The sequence below is a fragment of the Taeniopygia guttata genome, chromosome 2 (genome assembly GCF_048771995.1).
Source record: "Taeniopygia guttata chromosome 2, bTaeGut7.mat, whole genome shotgun sequence".
In the NCBI taxonomy this organism is placed as follows: domain Eukaryota; kingdom Metazoa; phylum Chordata; class Aves; order Passeriformes; family Estrildidae; genus Taeniopygia; species Taeniopygia guttata.
Genome location: NC_133026.1, coordinates 109,020,233 through 109,046,929, shown reverse-complemented (window position 1 = coordinate 109,046,929; position 26,697 = coordinate 109,020,233). Strand labels below are relative to the sequence as shown.

Sequence of the window (26,697 nt, the reverse complement as noted above, 5' to 3'; positions counted from 1 at the left end):
GAGGAAAAAAAAAGAAACATTCAAGACTAAAGAGATTTCCAGATTTATCCTCTCTGTTACTCGTAGTTTTTCTAAAGTAGCAATTTTAACAGGTTGACATTCATTCAGTAAAATTTTAAGGAAGAAAATCTACAAAGAGTTCCTTAAGTTACTAATTTGCAGAAGGAAATCTTAAAAGTAACTAACACTGAAGTACATGTGCAAATACATAAAAATTATTACGCAGAAAAAGACTTCAAAACTCTGATTACTTTTTTCTGTGAGTAATGGTGACTTTGGTAATTTGGAATTTAATGAAAGGTCATTCGCCAAAGATGCACATGTCTTTAGAAATAGATTAACTTCTCCCCTTGTGCAGTGTAATAGCTCCTGCACAGTACAGTAAGGGTTGATGACAAATGCAAGCAGCCCAATGCCATAGCCACCTGTTTCCTGTATATTCAAGAAATGAGAATTGCACTCAGTGTTAGAATTTGCCAATAACTTTTCTGCATTTTTAAAAAGAACTTAAAAGCACCTATGTTACATATCCATATGCACTCTTTGGAGTACATTGGCATCAGGGCTACTTCTATTTCTTAATGGAAATAAACGTAATGGGAAGCTCAAAATATGCTGATTATCCTCTGAAATGTAACTATAAACTTAATACTGTGGTCAGGGCTGGAGGAAAAAGAGATTTGGGCTCACAAGAACCATTCTGTGCTCTTTGAGCAAATTTATATTTTTGTGCCACAAATGCAGATCCTGCGGTGCAAGTGATGCTGGGGTTAGAAGTACCTGAGTTGTCTTTTGTGCTGCAGTGAAAAACACTGTTTACCTACAGTGAAATTTTTTTTTTCATGAAATTTCCTAAGAGAAGGTAATGTTTCAATGTCCTGATGTAATTTTTTACTATTAATTTTCAAGGTAGAACAATTAAATGATCAGAATTCAAAAAGTTGAGGAATTATGTTCCTGACTTGTGAACCTTGCTGTGCACTCTGAGGTTTAGGACTTCAGCACAGGGGATGGGTATTTTGGCTTCGATTTGCCATTTCATCAGATGCTCTGCTCTAAGCAAAGTTAGCAATACTGTTGGCTCAGTGATCCTCACTCACCAGGGCCTCAGCATACAAGCTGCTGTTAAAGCCTCTGGAGACAGTCAGTTTTGATGTCACTAGGAAAAATCATAGTTGATTTCAACTTGAAGTGGGGTGAGTGACCCTGAACATTAGGCTTAAATTATGTTTGTCTGTCCTTGAAAGAGACACGTAGCTCTGTGCTGTATCATCTTCTGTAGTTCTGGAAAGAAAATGCATTTAGATAGAGGAAAGTTCATATTCTGGGCATTTATTTGACTCTCGGATCCTCACTGGAGTATTGAGTTGATTAAAATCTCTCTGTGCTTTATTGTGTAATATAATGTGTTTTATTTAATCTATGGTACGTATTTTCAATTTTTTTAAAAGTTTGGGGATAGAGCATTACCACCTGCAGCTCCTCTCACCAGCAAAGGGTGTTTGGGCTGGTCTGCCCCTCCCAGATCTGCCGGCAGAGCAACAAATACAGCTGCATACTTGAAGGCAGAGGGGACTGGGGGAATTAAAACTGGGAGAGAGGGGGAAATGCAGAAAAAAGAAAGGAGTTGAGATACCCCAGGGGAGAAATGGGATATAAGTAGTGGAAATAAGACAGTACAAATGAGGCAAGAGATGAGAGAAGGATAGTTTTGAAAGCAGAAAAATGTAAGAATAGGATGCTAGACAGGAAAGGAAATTAGCAAAAGAAAAAAGACCCTGGCAGATAAAAAGAAGATAGGGAATGAAACAAAAGGGGGAACACTAATTCTTGGCAGAAACAGCATCTGTTGTCAATGGCAGCTGAGTATTGCAGTTTCTGGAAAAGCTTTTTCAGATTTGGGGAGGAAAAATGGATCGGGATCAACCAGCTGACATAAGATAGAAATAGTCCTAGGCAGAAAATACAGAATTAAAGAGCACAAGAGAAAAGAGGGGAAATAAGGAGACAAAGAGATAAGAAGGCTAAGACTGCCCGTGCTGTTTTATGGTTTCAGCAAAGTCCCAGCATGTACAGACCCAGCTGGTTTTTTATACTTTTGTTCCCTGGACTACTAGACTTTGGGGAGATTAGAAGTGCAAATTCTGGTCCTGCTAAAGATAGTTGTAGAACTGGTTTAGTTTGCTGTTTTTTGGGGGTTTTTTTTGGTTTTTTTTTAAATTTCATTTCAGTTGAAAGAGGGTGTCATCCAGACTGTTTGGTGGTAGGCAGTATTAGTGGAAGTGATAGCAAATTAAACAGTGACAGGTGATGAAGATGATATGAACAGTTTTATTCAGTAGGAAGATGATAACTCTTGAAGAAGGAAAATGTACGGTGCTGAACCAGCATGAGACAGTGGCATTTATGTGGAACACATATATGCCTGATCTACTTTACTTTCTACAGAGGAGATTAAAAATTTGAAGAAACCAGTTACATCCCTTGGCAATTAAATAATTTCTTTCTTGCATACACTATTTGTCTCCAAATCTCACAGACCGTAGTTCAATTTGACTTCTTTTTCTGCTGAGATTTTGTAGAATCTCAGCAGGACATGTTTGGTCGTTGTAAAAAAAGTGTGTGTGTTTTTTCATTGAAACTCTGTCTTCTGGTTACAGCCACCTACCTGTCTCTTTGTGATCATAACAGCAATATTTGGATTTTTAGCTAATATTCTTATTCATGATCAATTGCAAGTGAGAAATACTACAGATCATGAATTTCCATCATGATAAGAAAAACACGTCTTAAAATGTATGTGAATTATTAAGTTTTGCATTGCAGTATGGATGAAGTGGATGTGAGGCTCTGGTTTATTTTAGTGAGCTTTGGATCAGTTTTTATGTGCCTGAATTAATATCAGGAAATTGTACATGTGCCAGGACTCTCTCAGCTGAGCTGCAGAAGGGAGACTGACACATTAGAGGCTGTAGGGTAGTGAACCACAGACCTGTAGTCAGTTTAATCCTAGTTAGTCTCACCTACTTTCCTTACTTGCCTCATGTGCATTCATTTGCTCATGCTGAAGTGTAAGTGGAGAGATGTGGAGTTTCCAAAAGGGTGAGAGGCCTGGAGCTCACCTTATGGACAGATAGAGCACCACTGTGCTAAAAGGACTGCTGTGGGTCAGGAAAGTCTTTGGGAACCTTTTTAAAGATTCATATGTCCTGGCTGGTAAAATCCTTGAGAGCTTCAGAGGCATAGGTAATACATAATTTTTTGGGTCAGTTATAGTATTTGTTAGGAGAAACATAATTTATGAAGAGCATTTAATGGCCTTTTTAATGGACAGCCATCTGTCCAACAGCTGCAGGTGAAGAAGAGTTCCCAGGCACGTTGTGCAGGTACTTGCCCTGCCAGCCAGTTTCCCAGTCAGAGGCACTACCTTGGAATAGTGTCCTCTGTGAACTGGCAGTGCCTCCTGATTCATGTCCTTAAATGATAGGGCTCTTCCCCAGATCCCATCTACTGAACTCTATCTGTCCCCTCTCTGGAATCCTGTGTTACCCAACTCATGGGTATCCTTCCCACCAGGCTCCTGACCTCACACACTCCAATCCCCACAGCTCCAGACCTCTGTGCTTGGATCTTTACAAGCTGTTGCAGTTTGCTGAACTGTGCTCCTCCTTGGCTTTGTAACCCTGCCGTTTTAGTGCTTGAAGCAGCTTCAAATACCTGCATCTGCATCTCCAAACTCTTTTTCTGAGGGGAAATCTTTCACTGCATTTCAGAACAGCTTGTTCTAGAGGCAAAATTCAACTAAGTTTGAAAACAAGTAATCTTAGTAAGCCATGCAAACTGATGACAAAGTGCCTTCAAAAATGGGAACTTCTTCCTCAAATGCTAGAGCAAAAATGCCCCTTTCCACCACTTGTGACAGTCTATATAGCAGCTTTACAAGTCATTCAGGTCCCTAAAAGCAGAGCTGTCACCATGAGTTCCTGCGCTGTTCTTGCCCATCTTTTGGCAACACAATCCATCTCTGTCCTGTTGGGAGGTATGTAGGTCACAAATGGTGCAGAGCCTTCTAAACAAGTAAGTCCCATTTCAGACAAAATCCTCCTGGAATGATTTCTGCTTAGGATGTACCTTTTTTGCAAATGGAGTGCTGTAGGATCATGGTGAGCATCAGACATATATGTCTTTGCTACTGGCCTGAGACTTTATTGTTCACTCTTTGCCCAGTGTGCATCACCTTCATGTGGAGAGAAGAGATAGAAAGGAGAAAGTTTTAGAGGGCATGCTGTGGCCTGGGGTCACTATAGTTTTTCTCTTTATTGCAGAAGAATATGGAGGTTCTGAGTCTGTAACTGCTGAGCAGTAAATGGAACAGAGCTGTGATGGTGTAATTGTTTGGATTTGTACTTGAAGAGAAAGCACAGAGAACCTTGGGGGAAAGAGGAGTGAAGAGAGGTAATGTAGAACACAAAATAAACAGAAAATAGTTTGTCAGGAAAAAGCTTCAATTCTGATAAACTCATGTTATGAAAAAAAATGTATAATCTGTAAAAAACACTGTTTCATCTTTTCAAAAAACTCCTGTGTTTTAAAAATCCAAAACGTTTTCTAATCAGAGCAAGGTTTATTATTATCCTTTGCTCAGCATGTCCTGGAAAGATTGAGCAGGGAATAGGAATCCTAAAAGAATTGTTCGAGCTGGACTCCCCTGCTCTGTAAATATCTCTCATATTGGTTTTGTTGAAACAGATTCTTTCTGGTATTACACATTTACCAAAGGATCATCTAAAGAAATTGAAGACTATGGAAAGTCAGAAACTATTGGTAGATACTTCCTGGCATCATTTTTCATATTTTTTGCCTCCCTGAAATTTTCTTTAAAAACTGTCATGCCTAGTACTTAGTAGTCAACATTTGCTGTATTCTTGGAAAGCAGACAATAAACTGAGCAAATATTGTCAGCTGCCAAGTTCAATGGGAGCAGACTGTTTGCAGTGAAGCTGGAAGTAAATAGAAGTTGGTGCCACAGTTGGTTCTTCCTGTATTCCCCAACTGATGCCTTCTTTCAGTTAAAAAAAAAAAAAAACAACAAAAAAAAACCCAAAAAAAAACCCCAAAAAAAACAAACAAAAAAAAACAAACCAGTGGAAAAGGTAGCAAGTCATACCTTGAGCGAGCTGGCAGCAAGGTGTGTTTCTTTCCTTCGTCTTCCTAAGGAAAAAGAGCTTCAGCTGGAGAGAACACAGCCTCTGATGCTGTGTCAGCCTTCTGTAGACATGGACATGAGACACAGAATCTAATAAAAAAGGACTTTCTTGGTGTTACAGAGTCTGAACTTCAAAAAATAAGAGTTGGTTGAAATTTCCTAGGGGACAAAAATGAAAAAGATGATTTGATGACTTTGAAGCATTCTATAAAGCATTTCCATTTTATAACCTCTGTCAGAAAAATTTAAAACAAAACAAAACAAAACAAAAAACCCCAAATAACCAAAAAAAGGAACCAGCAAACAAACCAAACCCAAAAAAAGGCCAAACAAAATTATGTGAAGAAGGGAAGCAATTTGAAAAAGTACTTATCTTTGACATTCTATTTTTATTTTTTTTTTTTAATTCAGGATAAAAATAATTACTTAAAGGTTTTTTAGAACATCTATCAGTGAGAAAAATATTCGAGTAGTTTTACCAAGCAGAATCATGACACAGGAGATTTTGTGTCTCATTCACCAATTGGCTTTGCTAGTAACATTCCTTTGAATTCACTTCCCTTGCAGGGCTCCAGATACTCAGTGTGTGGCTAGTGCTAGATATCTTTAGCATTCAGATCTAGTAGTGCAAGGAGGCAAAGATGAGAAGGACACTCCTCTGTGTTCTTCCCAAAGGAGAACTGGATAGGTGTCACTCTTCCAGGATAGTTATCACTTCTAAGCTACCTGTTACATCAGAAGCTTTTACCCCAAAAAGGAAGGGACATTGACTTTAAAAAATATTCCTGCTAAAAGCTCAAGCTAACTCTTAAATATTAATTTAGAGATCAGCAGTAGTGGGATTGCTTTCATAAAGAAAAATGGAGTTTTCAGAGTTTCAAACAGATTCTAAGTTATTTTAATACAGGGGATGGAAAATTGCCTGACAACTCTAGAAATAAAGGAACCTTTAACTTGTAAGGTAACTCTGTAACAGTTGAGTGTGGCCTGCCAGGTAAAATACTCACCTCCTCTTAGACTTCTGCTTTTAGAAGGAAAAGGAATGATTACTGTTAAAGCAAATATTAACTAATTCTTTTCTGTGCTTTTTCTTTAAAGTATTGGACAAAACAAAAAAATTCTAGTCAATTCAGAGGAGAAAATCAACAATCAATGTCTGCAGCAAATCATTCTCAGCTTAGTATTTGTATTCCTAAACTTAATTCTGTCAGTGGTCAGCAACATGTATTAAATTAACATCCTCTTCAGTGAACATTACTGTGAGCTCTGCTGCAATGAAAACTGGGGTCTTCTGCCAAGCCTGCCTATATGGAGAATGAAAAGATGAAAACTAAAATCTTCACGATAAGACTGGTTTCCAGGTTTTTAGTATTTCTACAAAGTTTCTCCACATCCTTTCTAGTGCGCCTGGGGCAATAGGGGCAAATTAGAAGAGGCAAAAAAATTCATTCATAAAGCAACTTACATACATTCAGCAAATTTTTGAACATTCTTTGAACTGAAGAACTAAAAAAATTATTGGTCATAATTTGCAAGAGACTTTATTGTGCTTTATGTTTTGACAAAATCAGGATAGTCTTGATGTCTTTATCCGTAAGGAAAAAGACACTATGCAGAACTTGATCTGTTGACTGTGAGAACTCAGGTCCTTCCCTTAGCACTGCTGTAGGGTTAGGAAGAGATTCTGGATGCCTATTCATCTATAGGTTATGATGTTTGTTAATTCATTTTATGTGATGACAAAACCTCATAACATTACTTTGTCCAAAATAACTTTTACATTGTACCTTATGGCTTTCATTGAGTTCATAGTTAAACTCCTGGATAATTAGATTTCCTCTCTATTAAACATGTGTTACTAATCATGGCTATCTTTGCAGTCAGCTATGGAAGCCAAAATCCATTGAAATGAGCAGTTTTCATATGATACTTTTGTTGTACTGAAATGCCCATCCAGGAGCTGGGAAGGTAATTGTTGAAGATCACATCCCATGTTCTGATAGCAAAACATTTTTTTTCAGTCATGGGCAAATGGATGCTTGCAACATTTGTTCAGTTTTGCAGACTGAAACTAGATTGCCAACTACATTTTTTGTTGAACATAGCATCCCTTCAGATGCCTTTTGAGAAGGAAAGGGTTGCTAAAGACCATCCTGGTTTCTGAAGATGAAATTAAGTTTTTGGTGCTTACAAACAAAAGAGCTGCAACTGAAATGTTGATTGGGATAGTATGTATCTCTTTTTGTATTACTCGAGGTTTGTATCTAAACCTCTCTGAAATAATTTGTTTCTGCTGCAGGTTAACACAGCCCCCTTTTCTGAGATTCTTGCTACTTATTTTGACAAGATCAGTGTCAGACTCTGGTTCCTCAAATCCTTTGATGTAATGTGTTATGAGGATGTAGATAAATTCACCATTCATTCACCTGCCCTTGCTGGGTCTGTGCTGGTCTTATGGCTGATTTTGTTGTGCTTGAGTTCTGTGGGAAAACACCTGGAGTTCAGTTTGGCTCTGCTGTGCTTAAGGTCAGCATTGAAGCAGGAGCAAGGATGACATCATATCTGTCAAGTCCCTGCTCTGAAGAGCTACCCATACTCAAAGCCATGGTGATAGCCTATATGAAAAGATAATTAAGAGAAAAGTATAGTTGAACACTCATTTTCTTTTTTTTCATTGATGACCATTTGTATGTCTTAGGATGCATTTATTTTTCTGATGTGTAACACTACACTGGATGCGTTAAGAACCACAGGATTGCCACTTCATGGTTGTATTCTTTCCTTTTCTTTGCATTCCCTAATGCAGAAAGCAGAGCCTTAGTGCATTGTTTAAAAACTGGAAGAGTCTGGAGCAAACCTGTTGTAGAGGCTTGTTTTCTTGCCAGCTTTTGTAGAATGAACTTGTACTAATTGCCCAGATAAGGAAAACCCACCAGTGCAAGATTGATGGATATGTTAATAAAGAAAAACAATGTACAAGAAGAGTATTTCCCATTCACGCATTTTCTATTAGCATGAGGCCATCAAGGTTGCAAAAGAGTAGGAGTGGTTGTCAGGACTGTTGAGGTCTCTTACAGCCTTTTCTACTGATTTCTTGTGAGTCTATAAACTCTCTTGGGGTCAGCCTCTTGCCATGAATATTTATGGTTAGTTTAGACCATGGACTGGCAGGCTGAGTTTTAGAGCTGATGGGCATCTGCTGCTACCTTTGAAATGAGTAGGATTTAGTTATGTTGGTGGGTATCTCTGAAAATGAAGCCACTTCTGTGAGTACTCAAATTCTTGAGTTTGTGTGCCTGAGGGAAACTACACAAGTTTGAAAATGTTGACTTTGAAATATACTTTGGTTTCCAGTCTTGTAAGTAGACAAAATAAATTTCACACCACATGAGGTACCCAGGAACTTAATTAAGGTGAATTAAGTGTTTTAAAATCTTAGCCGAACAGAAACTGCAAAGTGTGTGCAGAATAATAACAACATCAGTGAGAACTAGAGTTTTGGAGTCTAAATCTAAGTAATGTTTTCAAGAAAACAATGTGGACAAATTTATCTCAACTTTTTTGCCATGACATCATCCTGCCTGTCCACAGTTTAGCCTTCCCTGACCAAGACCCACTACTGTTAATGGAACAAAGGTGATCATAAAATCCTTGGTGGGGACACTGTGAACTACAGCATTAAGTGAATAGTATATTAGACTGTAAAATAAGGACTGTGAAGAAAAAAAAAAAAAACAACAGTGTATCACATATAATGAAGATCATTTCACATTGTAATCTTGAGTTATCCAAATAGCAAACATGTAATAATACATGAAAGGGAGAAGTTTTATCTTGCTTAATATATTACACATCTTTTAAAATCCTGTCTTCATCACAGTGTTTCACTGAATAACATTTTTATTAATATTTGGAAAAGTCTTCTGCATATAAGCAGTGGCCATTTACATGTTTTCCATATTTTAGAACACATTGTAATATTGTAAGAGTATTGCTTAGTGCAATATGAAACATAAATATGGCATAATAAAGAAAATCTTTTTTCAAAACCTAAATTGCAGCATTTCACATCAGAACTTAAAAACCAGATTTGGCTCTAAGGGAACATATTAGTTTAAAACCTGCATGTCTTTACCTACTGTATTATCTTTACTTGGTTCATTGGAAGAGCTCACAATGCAGATGAATTAGATATTTTGGGTATAAGTACTCATCTCTTCTTTGCCATGTGAAAATTTCCTGTGCTTTTGGTGGAGGTTTTGCTGACTGTTAAGTTCTTACTAAACTTTTACTAAAAGTCTCTGTTCTTGTTACTTCCCATTTTAAACGTATTTTAAAAATTAGTATTTTTTTAAGCATACCAATATAGCAGCACTGCTTCTTCTCAAGAAACAGTAGCTTCTCAGGCTGTTTGGCTGAAAAAGTAATGTTAAGGATAGTTGCAACTGCCAAAGTCTGGAAACTCAGAGTTATATCTGACATTTCATTCTTCACCTAAACTATTGAGCCTTGGCCATTCATTGGATTTTCACAGTGCTTTGGAGTTAGAAGGGAGTTTTACAGATGAAAGATGAAAATCAAAATAAACTCCTTTATCAAGTAAACCTTGCAAGGGCATTCTGAATTTTACAATGCACAGGGAGTTGATTGTGATATAACATACAACACAGGAGGGCTGGAATAAACAATTTATTCTCTATTGTTAGGGATGGCCATGCATAACTGACTTATGGCTCTGGTTTGCTCTGCCACTTGTTACATGTGCAGTCATCCCTAACTCATACCAAAAACAGTTTATCATACTCCCATGTTGCATAGAACATATCAAATGTTCTCTCATTAAAAACTTTACTGGGGAGACTGAATGTTAAAATATGCTGGCAGTGCTTTAGTAAGCTTTCCCCAGAGCTTGGTTTCACTATGGAATCTGTGCTGACAGTGATCATGAGACAGTTCCTGATATCCTACATGTCCACAGTCTGCTGGGCAGGTAACAGTCCTCACTGACAGCATATAGCAGGTGCAGTGCAGGCATCAAAGGCTGACTTGTCAGGAAGACTGCGGGACTGCAGGGGCTCTCCCCAAGTCGGGGGAGAATCAAGGGGAAGGACAGTGTGGGACAGTGTCACTGCCCCCATTGTTTAACTCCTGCTCTGTCACTGAGGGTTTTGTTTCATCCACTGTCGATTCACGACCTTCTCTGAGCCCTAAACCTGTTTAAAAAACAGGTAAGACCATATGCCAGATCCCTGGCCATGCTTATCATAGATGTATCTGTAGTCTAGACTTGTCTTTGGGGCAGCCATTTGACAAATTTTATTCTGGAGCATTGTGTGCAACAAGCCCTCAGCTGTGTGTTCCCTTCCTGAAGGATGTTCCTTGTGATTGGTGCATGTCTACAGCACAATCTAGTTCATTTTTGACCATTCTTCTCAAGAGAAGATGCAGTCCTGCTACAAGTGTAATCATTGGGTCACCAGTACACATTCTAGGTAGGAGCTGGAGTGAAGCCATGAGTGTGCCTCAGTCATAAAGCTCCCACTGCTGGAGTGCACTGCTGAGTTTGGAGCTCCTGAGTGGTGCTTTGACCCTGCCATGAGCATTTCTGGCGGTAGGCTTTGGTTCCTGGTGTTCTGTGCCTTTCTTGGCTGGGGTGTTTGCTGCAAACTGACACCCAGAGTGTTACATGGGTGTTGTCATGCCTGGAAAAATGGTGTTTGACAAGGGTGCCTTCCATCAAATGCATGGTCATTCATATGGATGGCTGTTTTCCAGGCTACATCACCTTCCTACCTAACAGGAACATTTTGAGCCTAGACCTCTATTTCAGTGTTATCTCACCCAAGCTGAGTATAAGTGGTGAAAGTTCAATTATATGCAAAGTGACTATTAAAGCATCAGGGCTCATCTGGGGGTCTGCGCCTCCCCTCCAGTTTTCACTTACAATTGTGCTAAATCCCTTAATGCTGCAGAGAAATCGTACGTTCATCAGGTGGGGCATTGGAGGCCAGGGTGCAGATAACCACTTTTACTGCAGATGAGACATTGCAGTCCTGTTCTTAAGAACTGCCAGGCAGATTGGGAATCACGGTCACGGTTAATAGCAGCGAATTGCCAGCTCTTGATGGGTGGGTAGTCACTCCTTTCAGTGGTTGCCCCCTGGGGGAGAAGGTAGAAAAACAGAGGGAGGGAATTAGAGTGACTTTGCACAGTTGAGCAGGTTCATGCCGCTGGATCAGTGGCAAGCATTGGCAGGGCTCCACTCTGGGGAGGCTCACAACAACATCACAGTCTCATTTTTACCAATTGGTGTTGCTATAGCCAGTGGTGCACAGGGGGAGAGCAAAGACGAGGGGGGGAGCCAGGGGGGAGAATGAAAGCAAGAGTCTGGACTAAATTAAACAAACAAAAATGCTTGTAAGTAGCATTTAACCCATAACCATTAGCCCAGTGCTGCTAATTGTACTAAACTATATATCTGAAGTTCAGTGTGTGATTAAAGAGTTGGCTCACAAACTCTCTGCATAACCTTAATTTTTTCAAGGTTCTTTGAGTGTAGAATGGCTTATAATAATGATTTTGACTAATACGATTTTTGACATGCAACTTTAATGCTTAACCTTAGTACAACTCCAGAGCATTTCATGTGTATTCAGCTGTAAAGAGTGATGATTTAAAGGGATAATATAAGAAAAAGGTCGTTCTAGAATGAACCTCTAACAAATTGCATAAAGGAAGCTTATTATTCCATGAGTAGAGAGATACGCAGCTTTTCTGATCATTTTTCTGCTTGGTTCAAGAAATTGTTGAAACATGATTGGGAAAAGAAACACAAAAAATGAAATAGAAAACTGCAAGCAGTGAACATTCTTTTGATGATTATGATTTTGTTGCCACTAAAAATACTCCTCAGTAATGTGGTTGTTCATCTTTCCTCTTGTTTTGGGTGAAGAATTCGTTCCAATAAGAAAATGCTGTTATTGGTTGGAGGATTGCCTCCCGGACCTGACCGGCTACCCAGCAATTTGGTTCAGTATTATGATGATGAAAAGAAGACGTGGAAAATACTGACAAGTAAGTGGTTTATTTTTGTACAGTTGTCTTGATGAATTTAAAAACATGGTTAATCAAATTAGACACTTTATTGATTTGTTTCTCTTCAGAGATTTGTTTATGTATCACAAGGGGCTTCACAATGGAGCAATAAATTGAGATTGCAGAAGATGCTAATTTTATAATAGGATAGGCCTAAATTAACATTGGCTTAAAATCATTCCAGTAAGATTTTTTTTAAGTAAACTTGTAAGTCTTTCAAGCTGCAACATGAACCCATGCATATTTATGTATATATGAATAAAATTTGGTTTAGGGAAAAAAAAAGGCAGTTTTTTCAAGACATTTTTCTCAAAAGTCAGATCCCTGGTAAGCTGTAGTACTAGAGCGCACCTTTGATTCTGTTTTGCATTTTCATTTCCTTCTTCCAGCTTTATCTGTTGTCCACAATCATTAAAGAAAGGTTTCCTCTGTACTACCCTGCGTCCATTGCTGACAGAAGCATTGGTGGAATATATCAGCTACAATAAACAGTGCATGGAGGCTGCTATCACAAAATTCTTTCCCACCTTCTTTTAATAGTGGATTGGTTTTAGAGTAAGTATTTTGCCTTGAGCATCGAGATTTGGAACTTATTGTTATGTTGGTTGTGATTCCCAGTCTGACTTGGTCATGGAATCAAATCATAGCTTCTTGAGTGCAGCAGGCTGTGTGTGCATTAGTCCCCTTGTGGCTAAACTGGCTGCATTGGTCAATAAAACTAAATTTTAACTGTCAAAATTGCCCAAAGCAGTATAGATAAAATAATAAATGAGCAATTTTGATCCATAAATCAAAACCATACTTCTAAAACTGGACAACTGGTAAAACCTGGATTTCCTATTATACCTCCTTTTTTTCCCCCCCCAGTAAAATACATTTTACAAAATTTTTTTCTTCTCCCTTATCCAAAGCCCTATAATGGCATACATCCACATTAATATTACATGCATAGGTTAGGGTGAAATTTTTTTTTTAATTTCTATGATGAAGGACTTGAAATAATGCCCTTGCAGTCTGATTTTTTCCTGTGGTAGATTTAGGAGCCTTTTACAAAGGGGTATCACATAAAGACTGTTTACATATACATGACCTGCACTAATAGTTGAGGGTGTTGTGAAAGAATAACAATTCAAAGGGGTTATACGAAGTGTACCTTATAAAAGTTTATAGCATCTGTGCTAGGGCATATATTATGCTTCACATTTTTCAGAATAATGAGTTACAATACCCACCTCTGTAAACTACTTCTAAGAAAATCCTGAAGATGGTAAGTCAGTGAAAAATCAATGATACTGCCTAAGGCAGAATTGTCCTGGTGTTTTTTTCATTTGCTGTGTCTAATCCAGTGGCTCAACAGGAGACATGGGAAGAATGGATCTCTTGCTTCAAGATCTGAACTCTCTGCTGAATTCAAGTAAAAAGCTTTTTTCTGAATCTTAACTAGGTGTATATTGTTGGATTTCGTAAGGATGGAATTTACTCAGCTCTTGGTTATTTACATTGTGTTGCAGTCTCCAAGAAGGTGGGAAACTACCCACAGGCAGGATACTTTAATGCTCTGGTTAAATGCTTATCACTAGTGTTGAACCAACTGTTTGTGGTGGTGTTGAGAGATGTTTCAGGATAATTTTATGTAGAGAATTTAGTCTTTTCTGTGTTACCTTTAGAAGTAAAGAAGAAAAGTTCTCTTTCCATTGTGGCAATGCATGTAACATTCTATGCTGCGGTTAAAAACAAGGCATGTGTTGCAGTCCTGGCCAGCTCGGGTTCAAGAACTTGCTGCTCAGCACTGGAAGTCCTGGAGGTCCCAGGATCTGTCCCAGTGCTGGCTGAGACAGCAGCTGCCAAATACACAGCCCTCTCTTGACATGAGTAATCCTGTTCCTGCAAATCCTGCCAGAAAAGGATGCCCTCTTGGTCAGGGCTAAAGTTTGAAGAACACAGAGGAGAATGCCTGGCTTTTCACACTGAAAAAGACAAAATGCCAACAAGCATAATTTCTTAGAAAATATTTTACTACTCACAAAATGGTAGCAATAACTATTTTTATAAAAAAGCTAGTTGAAAGAAGAGTTTCAAGTATCCCCTTTCTTCCTAACTTAACAGAGAATGGGAGATAAATCCAAGTAGATCTTCTGTCCTTTCTGTGAAACATTGAAGAACTTCAGCATAGGAGTGCAGGGACTTGAAGAACTGTGACTAAAAAGTCTTAGGGAAGACAACTGTACAAGCTTAAAACATAGTGGTAGTTTAGTGCAGCTGTGGTGTGCTATCAACATACTATGACATTTAGGGGGGGTGTAAATTTAAGGACATAGTTCTGTCTTTATTTATCATGTATTTTTTTGCAATTTAGGAAGGAGTTTTCTTTTTTTACCTTTTTACCTCTCTCTCAATCCACTGTTGTCTTATCAGAGATGGACAATCAACGGCAAAGGCAGAAGGTTTTTTTCCTATTTGTTTTTTTTTTTTCTTATTTAGATAGTACTTTCAGTCCCAATGTTGCACTTCATTCTCAGCTTGTCAGTGCAAATGATGGGTTTGCTCCTTAGTGAATAGGGACAGAGCAAATACTATGTCCTGCTCATGAGGTTCTGTGATGGGAAGAATTTCGGTTCCTGTAGTATGATGTTCTATTTTATTATCGCCTTAGGTGTATTTGATTTTCTCCTGTTACAAAGATTTTTCTTTAACCTTCTGGCTGCCAATAGGCTCCCCCCCACACCAACAAAATGCCACATTTTGCACTTCAAGGCTTTCTGATCCAATGTAAGTGTGCACAGAAAGTCCCCCTCCCTTCCTCCAAACCCATTTACATTCCTCATTTTCTCCTCTCTGTGCCAGTGGCATTTGAGGTGGGGATGGCGGGAAAGGAGCAAACACTCAATCCCAAGTGCAGTGGCAGGGTCATTGAGGAGGAGGTGAATGAGAGGAGCCTGGATTTCCTCTTGTCAGTCTCCACTGAGAGGAGCCCCAGCAGTTACTCTCAGGGCTTGCAGACCTATTTGAGAGGGAGCTGCTTGCCTGTTTCCTTTTGCCTTCTCAGCACGGAGAGCGGCTCACTTCTCAGCACTCAGTTGCTTAGGGCTCTGTGTCCTGCCTTGTGTGATGCATAAGGAACAGGAGAAGATCAACCATCAGGAACTACTGACTCCACGGCACTGCAGCTGGAGCTGCGAGGATGGGTGCAGGTGGAACAGCACAAGCTATCGAGTATGACAGCTCAGCAGAGGAGCAATCTCATTTTGTTCCCTAGACAAGACTAGATCTATTGGCAGGGGATCCTGCCCACCTCTCTCTGCCTGGATAGCCAAAGCACCAAATGCATCAGTACTAATGGGAGTAATTCAAAAGGTATCAGGAAAACAACTTGCCTTGTTCACAGACCCAGGAGAGGAGGGGAAGCATGCACCCATTTCCAATTTTTTAATGTCATCATCTATAGGCAAGAATGCTATGGCTCAGGGGATCGGTAGATTTTTCACAGTCTAGTATTACTGTGTATTTTTCCTATCTGATATTTCTCAGAGAGTTATTGTTTATATGTTGACAACATAGAGGCAGAATAAAGAGGGGGAAAAAAGGAGTAAGTTAGTGGCATTCCAGAAACATTTTTTACCACCTAATTCTGCTTGATATGGGCACAATCCTAATCTGCAATTATAAATAATATGCACATCATAGTGTGCATGTTGGTGTTTAATTTGAAACATTTATTGTACAGTTGTGCCTGAGCAAAGTCGAGGCTTTTATGGACTTTTTGGTAAAGTACAGAAAATATCTTCACTGCATGGTTTCTTTTCAGGCTTGCCGACATGTGCACAAACACAGTTCAGTTTTTAACAGGGTACTACATAGGTCATGTAGCAGCAACAGAGTAGCATTGCCCAGTGACAGAAATGGAGCAGCTGATGGGGGTGTGACAGTCCTCAGTAACAGCAAAAGTTCTGCTCTGTTAATGGGGATTCATTAATCCTTGATATTTTGTAGTCTTCATAACTACTTGGTGAATGTGGTGCTTTGCAGGGGGTCTCTGTGTCACCACCTCATACCTCGCTGCTCAGAACCAGCCACTGCTGCCTGGGTTTTAATTGCCAGTTATGGTCCTGCCAGGAGTCTAATTGTATTTAATTCTAGAACTCCTTTGGTTGTTTGTTTTAACTGCAACATTTAAGATTAATTAAACTTTAAGGAAATGAAACAGTGTTTTGTTTTTGAGAATTATTCTATAATAATTGCAAGATCCACAGCCTATAAAGATTTTTTGTGTTCAGAACTGTATAGCTTTCCCAAAAACCCTACTGCTAAGGCAATGATGTATTACTTTCACTTTCATTATATGTTTTTAATCAGAGCGTGACTTCACACTAGACAAAGCGATGCTTTATGCATGGTCTCCCTTGTTTTTTGCTAAAATCTTTTGACATGATTAATTTTACTTTAATGCTTTTGTCTTGTTGTAACGGTAAGGGTGATGGGTATAAACAGGGGCAAAAAAATACATGCTTTGCTGTCATAATGCTTCTAAGCATTTAAAAATATATTAAATGAAAGAAAAAAGTATCACAAGAGAATGATCTAACTGGAATTAAATTTCTTGCTATGTGAACAGAGAATGCAAGAAATAAATAAAAATGATGTAGTCATTGTTTGAGGTGAGGTTCTTTTGTGGTTTTTTCTATAGCAATTTATCCATCTGTCTGATTGGAAGTGATGACTAGAACAGAAATTGGATCTTGCAGATTTCTAGATATACCGCGATTCCTTGCTTCAATCTAAAATTCCTTTTTCTCTGAAGCACAAAAGGTAAAATGTTGGAAGCATTACTGAACTCGTACATGGCATATTCCATCCACATGAAGCTGCAGCTGCATCAGATACTGTTTTCATATCAATACTTTGTTTTTCAATAAGATGTTAATTGTAAAATTGTTTAACCTGCCTAGTCCACCACATCATGTGGGTGAACCATGGAGAGAATTCAGTGAACTTCACAATAATGGCAAATACATGTATGGGCCATAGTGCATTTATGGTTAGGGGTTGCACTAGGTTTAGATTTTAATCCAGCATAAAAACCAACATCATTGACCAATGAGAACTGTCTTATATTTTTTGGGGAAAGACAGGGAAATGTCCAGAAAGTTGACAGATTGGAGAGTTTACTCAGGATGATCAGCATCTCTTTTTATATTTCTTCGTCTCCTAGTTATTCCTTAGTCTTTTTTTCTGTTTGTCTTGGCTTTCTGGCCTTTGATAGGTATGTTTAAGTCAGCTGTGTTTGGTCCATATGTAAAGGCAAACAATGAAGCGGGCCCTTTGATTTCCTTCCCAATCCCTCTCCTTCCTGCCAGCAGCAATCACACAGTGTTAGAGTTGTCATCTTCATCTGATTCCCTGACCATAATGAGCAGTCAGAAACCTTTACATCCTTGATTCTCTGATAAAGGCAGTCCACCTTTGCCTTCCTTCCCCAGGCTGGCTGTGCTTTCATTTTTACATGAAGCAGTACTACCCTGTAGGTAGTCTGGTCTGAATACAACATACGTTATTTCTGTCATTTTGACTTTTTAAATTTCCCTTGAATATATTCTGTGACAGTGCAGCAGTCCTCCATCTTCTATAACAACATTTTTGCATGTTAGCCAGCATTTAGGCATACTGATGGTTCTCAGAACCCTTTGAACATTATTTATGTACTTTATCTAAAGGGAAGTCAAGTGGAAGGAAGGCAGAATGGTTTACTTCAAAGTCAGCATCAGAGAACCCAGGCCACTCCAGTCCCCAGCGTCCATTGTTCCTGCTGGAATAGGTTATATTTCTTTCTTCCATGTTTTCTTTGGCAGTTCTGTGTTGCTCAGTTGTATCAGCCTTTCCTATACTGAATGATACTTTATCTTTCCTGAGCAAATAAAAAACAAAACTTATGTTCCTCTTTTTCTGAAATGTCTTTGGAGTTTCTGAGAACTTCTCAATCCTTCATGTGTTGGAGTGTTTTATCCAGTTTTCTATTTTCCAGGCTGGCTACTTGTAAGACAAACAGTATGATTATAGCTCACATCAGAGATTCTTGGAAGAAATTTTCAAAGGCTTAAGTGTCAGCTTGAGTACTACTAGATGCCCAGCACACATTATGCCTTTGGAAATGGGGTGTCTTTCAAGTAAATACACTCAATCAGTGTAAAGCTTTTACTTTTTTGAAGAATGATGTTAGAAGCGCAAGTTTCCTCCTTCAATTTACACCAACGCAGTTGGTAACTGAATAAAAGTAGTGATGTTTGCAAAAAGTCTATGAAATCAGATGGACAGCTTGTCTTGATATTACTTGTTCTAATTTCTTCCTCCCCCTCCTTTTTTTTTAATGTAGTTGTGAGAATAGTGCACACTTATATTAGTTAAAAAATATGTCTTGATGAGCTCCTGGCAGCCCTGATAAATTTCATCTCTCTTACTCCATTTATCCAGCAGTTGGGGATACTGCAGCTTCTGCTTCAGTGCTGTGTCAAGGATGCTTCCAGCACTGCACTGAAAAGCTTGAGCAAGCATTAACACATTGCTAAGCCAGTAGTCTTTATATTACCCTCTAGACAAGTTTAATAAATGTGGTAGATGTATGTGGAAGTTGTACATGTACACATATGCACATGCTTCTATGCATCCTCCTTAAAGAAACACATGGATTGCACTGAAAGCTAATTTTAAAACAAATTCCATCTACATTTTTCATCTTTATACTTAGACCCTTTTAAAAGGTTCAGAAGCAGGCAAATACAGTCACGAAGGAAGAAAGATTCACACTCAGAAAACTTGGCTGATTGGTATGACTATCCAGCTTTAAGCATGGATTTAGGAGATTAATTCAAGGTGGTCATACACACTGCTAATAAGCCACATGTTTTATACCTACAGGGAAGTAAGAATATAGAAGTGAGAAACAGAAATACAGTGAAGAGTATTTTTCTACATGTGACATAGCAGAGGTTAACCACAACTCCCATTCTGAGGATGATGCGTGGGAGTTCAACTGTGCAAGTGCCATTAATGGCGCACGCTTGCGTATCTAAGAGCATGACAGAAGTCTCAGAATGAGTAAAACATAGCGGGTGAAAACGTAGCAGGTTCTCACAATGATAGCTTTATTTATGTGTTAAATATTATTTTCTTCTGCACTGCCATTGGAGATAACTTTCAAGAAATGTCAGACCTCTCTGAGCACATTTTTGGTTTTGATTACAATGTTGTCAACTTCTCCATTTACACAAGTGTTACTTGATTGTTTCTTCTATTCCCTGTGCCTTACTTGTAAATGTGTGTGTTGTAAATTCTGGATAGCTGTCTATTCCTGTGTTCCCAGTGCCTACACATCTTGCTGTGGTTGAAACAACCCTTTTCACTGCATTCAGTCTGTTTGTGCTAAAGCTCTCAACAGTCTTTCAGCTTTTCTTGCCTGCTCTGTCTTTTGTTATGAACTTGTGAACACCCACCTGTGTGGAAACCAGGCTGTTCATTTCCTCTTGCATATACAAAGATGCCTGAAACTACCTACTCATCTTCATCCTCAAAAATGCCATTGGCCAACAGTTACTTCCAGGGGGAGTCCATAAGTGTTACCTGAATGTCCTGTTCCCTGCCTGTTCTCAGCCAGGACTCTGTTGTTGAAAACCTGAGTGGGATGAGGTAACGGGGCACAATTCCCTTCCAAATGCTGAGCAGTGCCCCTTCCTCAGGCAGGGCACTGCGGCAGCAGAGAGCTGAGTGAGAAGGCAGCAGGTGTAAAACAGATGAGTTACCCCATGATCGATGCCATTTTCACAGCAGATGCTGGTGTCAGGCTGCTGTGGGGACATTTAAAAATGAAAGATGCTGGCTCCTGGAGATGCCTTCTTCCTATATCCTTGCAAGGGCATCAGGACCTTTGACTCAAACCCTTCCTCCTGGATCACAGAGCTTACCTTTTTCCAAGTCATCTTTCAACTTGGGTTACATATCTTTACAGATGGCTTGAGGATGACAGTTCCATTTTGCAGCAACTTCTACTGCTTAGTTCCAAGGCAAAACGAAAAAAATATTTCAAATGTTTTGGCAAAACCAGAGTCACATCAGAACATCCCTTCTCTTCTCGACATCTCTTGTGGAAGAGGGTCACAGTTAGAGCACAATTTTCTAGCTTGTTAATTCTTCATATATGTCCCAAGGGATACTTCACATCTCCCAACAAAGAAAGTTTTGTCAAGCTTTGCAAGGCTACTGCGAACCAGAAACTGCCTAGCTTCCAATGACAAGTTGCTATGACTTCACCAGGTGATCAAGAGAATGTAGATGTGTGGGCAGAATGCCACCCTAGAGGCTCTGCAACACTTTGAGTCCATCTCAGCCTATGGGCATTGTGTGTCTGTTATGTACACACATCTGGTCCAGTAGGAACAGGGAGCTGCCTTGTCCTGTATTCTGTCCAAAGCAAGTGTGCCACCTGGCTAGATACAGATTTCAGTAAAGTCACCTAATTTCTACATCACCAAAATGTTCTCACCAGACCTCAATACTATATGGCTACTGTCTCTAAAAAAGTCAACCATCTGGAATAACTTTAACACAAAATTATATGTCACTGTGCAAATTCAGTGTTTCTTGCAAACATTGCTTTATGTTTTTTAGTTAATTCCAGGTACAATCTGTGTCTTTATTCTTACCTACTTGCTCTGAGATTTATGTAGCATTAATGGGAGCTAGGCCCGTATAGAAATGAAAATGAACTCAAGTGTGTTTCTAGAGTCTTACTTTGGAAAGCAGTCCCTTTCCAGTGGCTGATGTGGCATTTATGTAAAAAGGATTGCAAACAGGATGGCAGAACTCTTCTAGCTGGGTAACAATAAAAAAACTCTAATTGAAATCATCCAATTGCTTTGAGAGATTGGTACATTTTATGAATTTTCTCCTCTCAAATGTTATTAAAAGGCAGTTTCCTTCTCAGAAGTGTTTTGTACACAATTATTTTCAATACAGATTTTTGAAGCCTGCCTTAGCTTTCTCCATTTTTCTAAGTGCTTTAGTGGTAAGAAGTGAACATTTTGCATCCTCAACTTTATGCTGTTGTATGTTCTTACTGTGCTGTAGAGGCTCATTGTTTATAGCAAGTCATTCTGTTTTCAATTTTCCTCTATTTCCTCACAGCTTAAGTTCCTTTCTCCCTTCCCTTCTCCATCCCTTTCCCCTTCCCTGCTGCCCCCCCCCCCCCCCACTCTCCTATGTTCCCCTGTTAAAGACAGAAATAAAATTTATTACATACTTGAGAAGGGTTTTCTCTAAGCTTTCTGTCTCATACCAGGTGTTGTATGAGCTACTGCTTTGATTTAACTGAATGCTGGAGTATCTGCAGGAACAGACTAATATGTCTTTACAGGGATGGGTTTTGGTATGTTGTTTTGTCATATTTATATATTGTGATTCTGTTCCCAAATGGGGATTGTGCTACTACACAGGGTATGCAACTGCAGAATGACTGTTCACACCGAGAAAAAAAGTGTTAACAAATTGAATAGTAATGAATTAACCTGCAGAAAAAGCATTTTGCCCTAGTACACAGAAACCCTGCATAACTAGAGCATATAATTTTAAATGAAGCAGGCTCTAGGAATGCCTCAATGGATGTGATGTCGACAGTAGCTCATAATTCATGGATATGAATTATGGCTGAATATCAGGAAAAAACTTCCTGACATTGAGATCTATTAGGTTGTGGAATAATCTCCCATGGGAAATGGTGGAAGTCCCATTGCTTACAATCAAACTGAGCACTGGGAAAGGGACAAATCCTGGCCTGGCCTCAATCTTTTAGGACAAATTAATTAATTGCTTTAACATATGCCTTCCCATCAGTCTAGACAAGTGGTCTCTTTTGGTATTTGCCAGGTAGGAGCAACAAAGGCAGCTGTAGTATCAGCTGCCCTTCCTTGCCCCACAGCTGTGCTGCCTCTGCTTGTGAATAGATCACCCCCAGGCTGAAAAAAGAGGTGCCTTTGAGCCCCTCCAGAGCTGTTCTGGAGAGTTACTCCGATGGCTTCTTGGGGGTTGAGTGTGAGATAAGCTGGGCTGTGTTTTTGGCATGGAATGGGGGCTGGTTTCCTGCTGCAGTGCCCTGGACTAACCTGCATGTGAGGGCTTAGGTGGATGAGCAAGCCCAGTGCTCTGGCTCTTTGGCATGGGATATCCCACTCAGGATCTTTAAGACCACGAAAGGGAATAGGAATCTTTTCCACAGTGCAAACATCTGTTTTCCATGAAGAGGAATAAGCTACACGAGCATTCCCTGGGCTCAGCAAACACTCAGAACGGCCAGTAGCTGATGTGAGCCTGTCGTTTGCAGCAACAAATTATCTGTGACTGAATCATCTTAAAAATTCCCATTTTATTGCAAGTAGATAATGTATTTAATGCACATGATTTAGCTTTAATTTGGAGGGGTGGGAAGTCTTCAACTCTTGAGATGGCTGTGACTAAAACTATTAAATCAAACTTGTTTCCTTGTGAGCAGAAACAGCAAGTAAATGCAAGTGATGGTTCTGCAGTGACAGATGACATTAATGTATATGAGTAGGCCAAATGCTTTGAGTTCTGATTATTTTAAATATATATATACATGTAAATACACACACACACACACACACACACATATATATATGTGGATTGAAAAAGGTTTGACTCCAAAACTTACTAGAAGATGGTAAATGTTCCTCCTAGGCTAAGCATCAAAGGGAAAATTGAGAGAGAAATGTGCTTGCATCACTTTGAGGTGGAGAGGCTTGGCAAATTATGTTGTTAGAAATCATTAAAATATATTTAAATAGAATTACCATGATGAGTGATGTATGAGCCATGTTTCTTCTCTTCTCCTCCCTCCCCCCCCCCCCAGTTTTACATGCAGAAAAACAAAGTGTGTGGCTCCAATCTGTACTCAACAGCAGCTGCTTGCTTGGTGGTCAAGAGTTGCAGCTGCTGTGTGTGCATGGCCTTAATCAACATACACACCATATGTAAAAGATACTTTTCTGACTGAAGTGACATGGAAGGAATGTCAAAGAGCTGCAAGATCAGAAAGAAAGAACCAGATTTGGTTTTTTTTTTTCTTGATTATAGACTAACAAAAAATAAGTCCAATTAAAAAGAAGTCTTCAGCCCTCATACATATGAAAGGCATTGTGCAGGCATAACTAAGGTGGAATTTGACTCCCAAATTAACTCATTTGCTGGATGCAAAACTGAAAGAAAATCCTTATGTCCAGTTTCTAAGTGTATATAATGAAAAACTGCAACGGCAGAAAAATGTATTCATATCTCTAATTCAGCAAAGTATTAATCACACTGATGTTCAGCAGCCTGTTTAAATACATGCTTAAGTACTTTACTAAGTACTGCCTGTAAACAGCTCTATATGATGGTGCATTAACATAGAACAGAGTTTATCTATAGACTCTCTCCAGAGGACTGCAATTATTTTAAGTACCGTGGCAGACAGTAGCACAGAGCTGGATGATCTGTGGTGTCCAAATCCCAGCCTTCTGGCTAGTCCCCGTTCAGCCCTTGTCTCCCAGCTGCATTACACTGATGTCCACTCAAGCTCATTTAAACTTTGTTTTATTTGGCAGAATCACCGCTGCTGGAATCAGCTGGACATTTACTGGCTCCCATTAACTTCAACTCCAGGAAAGAGTTCAGGGCAGAGATGTCCCATGTAAGGGTTTATCCAATAGTCAAGCTTCCAGCTTAAGTTCTGTTAATATGCAGGATGTTTTAGGAGTTTTCTGCACCAGGACATATTTCACCCAGCAAGATTGGAGCCACCGTCCTTCTGTCAGCTCCTATGCTGTCTCTAGCACTGCTCCAAAAAATGATCACTTCAGCACTCAGAAATTTGATTTTTCTTAACTGCAAAGATTTACAACGTCAATAAAGCCCTGACATAGCATCCGTTTTCCTGAAGCCATAATTTGGCTTCACTCCAGCAGCTTTATTTTAGCAGCCTGGCTTTTCCTCAGAGAGCAAGGCTGACATGGAAAGGGGTTCCCCCCCAGGTAAAGCACTGGTGCCCACCTGAAGTAGTTGCAGTCACTTCAGGGCTTTAATTTGAAACTTTCAGTATTGGAAAATAATTCATTGTCATCAGAGAAAATAATGGAGGAAAAAGTGTTCTGGCTTTACATGGCACAAAACAGTGCTGTTCAATGGGAATGAAGCTACATCTTGACACCATGTTTTTTTACCTCTTCTTCAGAAGTCCCTAACTACCTTTTAGCAGTATGCAAAAAATGTTCTTCAGGGCTCTGTGTTTCCCCTGAGGCTCAGAGGTTTTGCAGGGTGCTGTAGGGTTAGGCTTCAGGGGTGCAAAGCCAGGGATGGGAATCCTCTGCCTCTTCACAAAATCAAGGCTGCAAAAGTAGCACCAAAGTGGAGAAGGAATGATTACACACCAGTTTTGGGTGTCAGGAGCCCTACAGAGGGTGCAGCTGGGGTTGAGGAGTGACTGGTTTTGGTTGGTTGGGTTGGGCAATGAGGGCAGACGCCAGGGCAGCTCACGAGCTGGAATCCTTTTTGGGTGGCCTCAGAGGCTGGTGCAATGTCAGGCAAGTACAGCAGGGAAAAAAGCCCACACAAATCAAGGAGAGTCTGGGCTATTAGAGGGAAGCAAAGAGAATGGCATGGGCCAAATTCATATCACTCTGTGAAATCAATGGGTGAAATGAAATGTATTAAGAATTTAATGTCTGTTCTACTTATAAATGATTTGTGGTTATCCAGTAGAGCAACCCACAGACAGATACTGGGAAGAAATACTCAATTTACCCATTTTTGATCATTTAGATATGCCTTTTTAATTGCACTTTTTCCTGCCATTGGTGGATAGAGTACCTACTGAACTCGGGCCCTTGACCATCTGGGACCTTTAAAATAAAGGAGAACTCAAGAGCACACCAGTTGGGGCTAGGTCAGTAACATGAAGTTAGTTCAGTTATCACTACACCACACCGTAACAATTTTGGTACTCACAGTTCTACCCTAGGACTGTCCCCTCAGAGCACAACAATAATGGTGCCCTTTGTCATGGACCCAAATAAAGCGTAACTGAGTACCTAATTCTGATTACTTCAGGGAACTTGCTGCAGAGTTACATTAGCTGTGTTGCCAACAACTTTATCTCTGATCTTGCACATTTAGTATATTAAGACAAAGCTGTGTGATTCAACTGATTGTTTTCAAATGGGAGGTTTTGATCTTATGGTTGAAAATTAAAAGTCAATTGAAAGCAAATTGAGGAAAGTAAATTAAGAGGCATCAAGCATATGTAGTGTTTTGGATATAGTGGTGTGGCTTGTAATTTTTGGAAATGTTTTGGGTTATCAGCACTTGTACTCTGGAGTAGAGAGAAAATAACTTAGCCTTCATGGTAATATGATTTGAAGACAAAAATTTTGTAAACTTGCTTAGTATTCATTTTTATCAAAACTATGTTTATGCACCCTGGCGCTGCAATAGGAATGAATTTATTTGTGAATATCCAGTGAAATGGATCTCAGCAAGTGTCCCAAACAGATTTTTGCAGTTGTTCAGATGCTCCACATACTACAGAACACCAAAAAGTGTATCAGAAAACAAAATAAATCAGAGGAGTTACCACTTGAAAGCTTACATACAGCTGATCATGTGGAGCTGTCTTTGCGGACTTAATGGCAAGGTTTGACTTTAAGGACTCTACAGAATTTTAACAAAATTATTTCTGCAATAAATATTCCATACTGTGTCTTGGGATATGTACAGTCAGTGCAAAATTTCAGAGTTTTAGTACTGTATAAATAGGGTACATTGGCATAAAGAGCTGGTTGCTTTCATCAGCTCATTTTGCAGGTAGTTGCTATTCTTGTCACCTGCGGAAGTTTACTGAGTCTGAAATTTTTATAATTCTGTTGTGGCCAAAGGATTGCAAGAGATCCAGTTGATCTGCTTTTCCCCAAGGTAGCATCTAGTAGTTGAGCCACAATGCCTGCTAGTGCTCGTGTTCCTAAGTGATTACAAATGTAAGGTAAAATGTGCTCATTTAAACAATGTAATCAGTGCTTAAGGTAGTTTAAGCTAGTGGCTTCTTCTAATTGTAAAAGGCTAGGAGCAATTACCACAGCCCAGCTGGTAAGTGGTGACTTCCTCAAGCCCGGTGCTACATCAAAGCAAGCGTGTTGATCATCTGTTCGTGCTCTGTAATGTGAACCAAAAGTGTTTGTATCAGTGGTAACCTAATTTGTGTAAAAACACATTTATTTTACCCAGTTGTGGATCAGCAGTCTGCATATTAATATATATGATCAAACGCCCTGCACTTGGGATTATATTCTGTCTATTAATTTATATAA

The 26,697-nt window shown here is 39.4% G+C and overlaps 1 protein-coding gene across 3 annotated transcripts in view; it reads left to right on the top strand.

Moving 5' to 3' along the window:
• KLHL14 (kelch like family member 14) overlaps positions 1 to 26,697 on the top strand; it is a 60,555-nt gene that overhangs the window by 4,476 nt on the left and 29,382 nt on the right. For all 3 annotated transcript variants that reach the window (XM_041714725.2, XM_072924598.1, XM_072924599.1), the window contains exon 3: positions 12,159 to 12,280. In XM_041714725.2, coding sequence (XP_041570659.1) covers positions 12,159 to 12,280 — 122 coding nt within the window. The remainder of the gene's footprint in view (positions 1 to 12,158; positions 12,281 to 26,697) is intronic.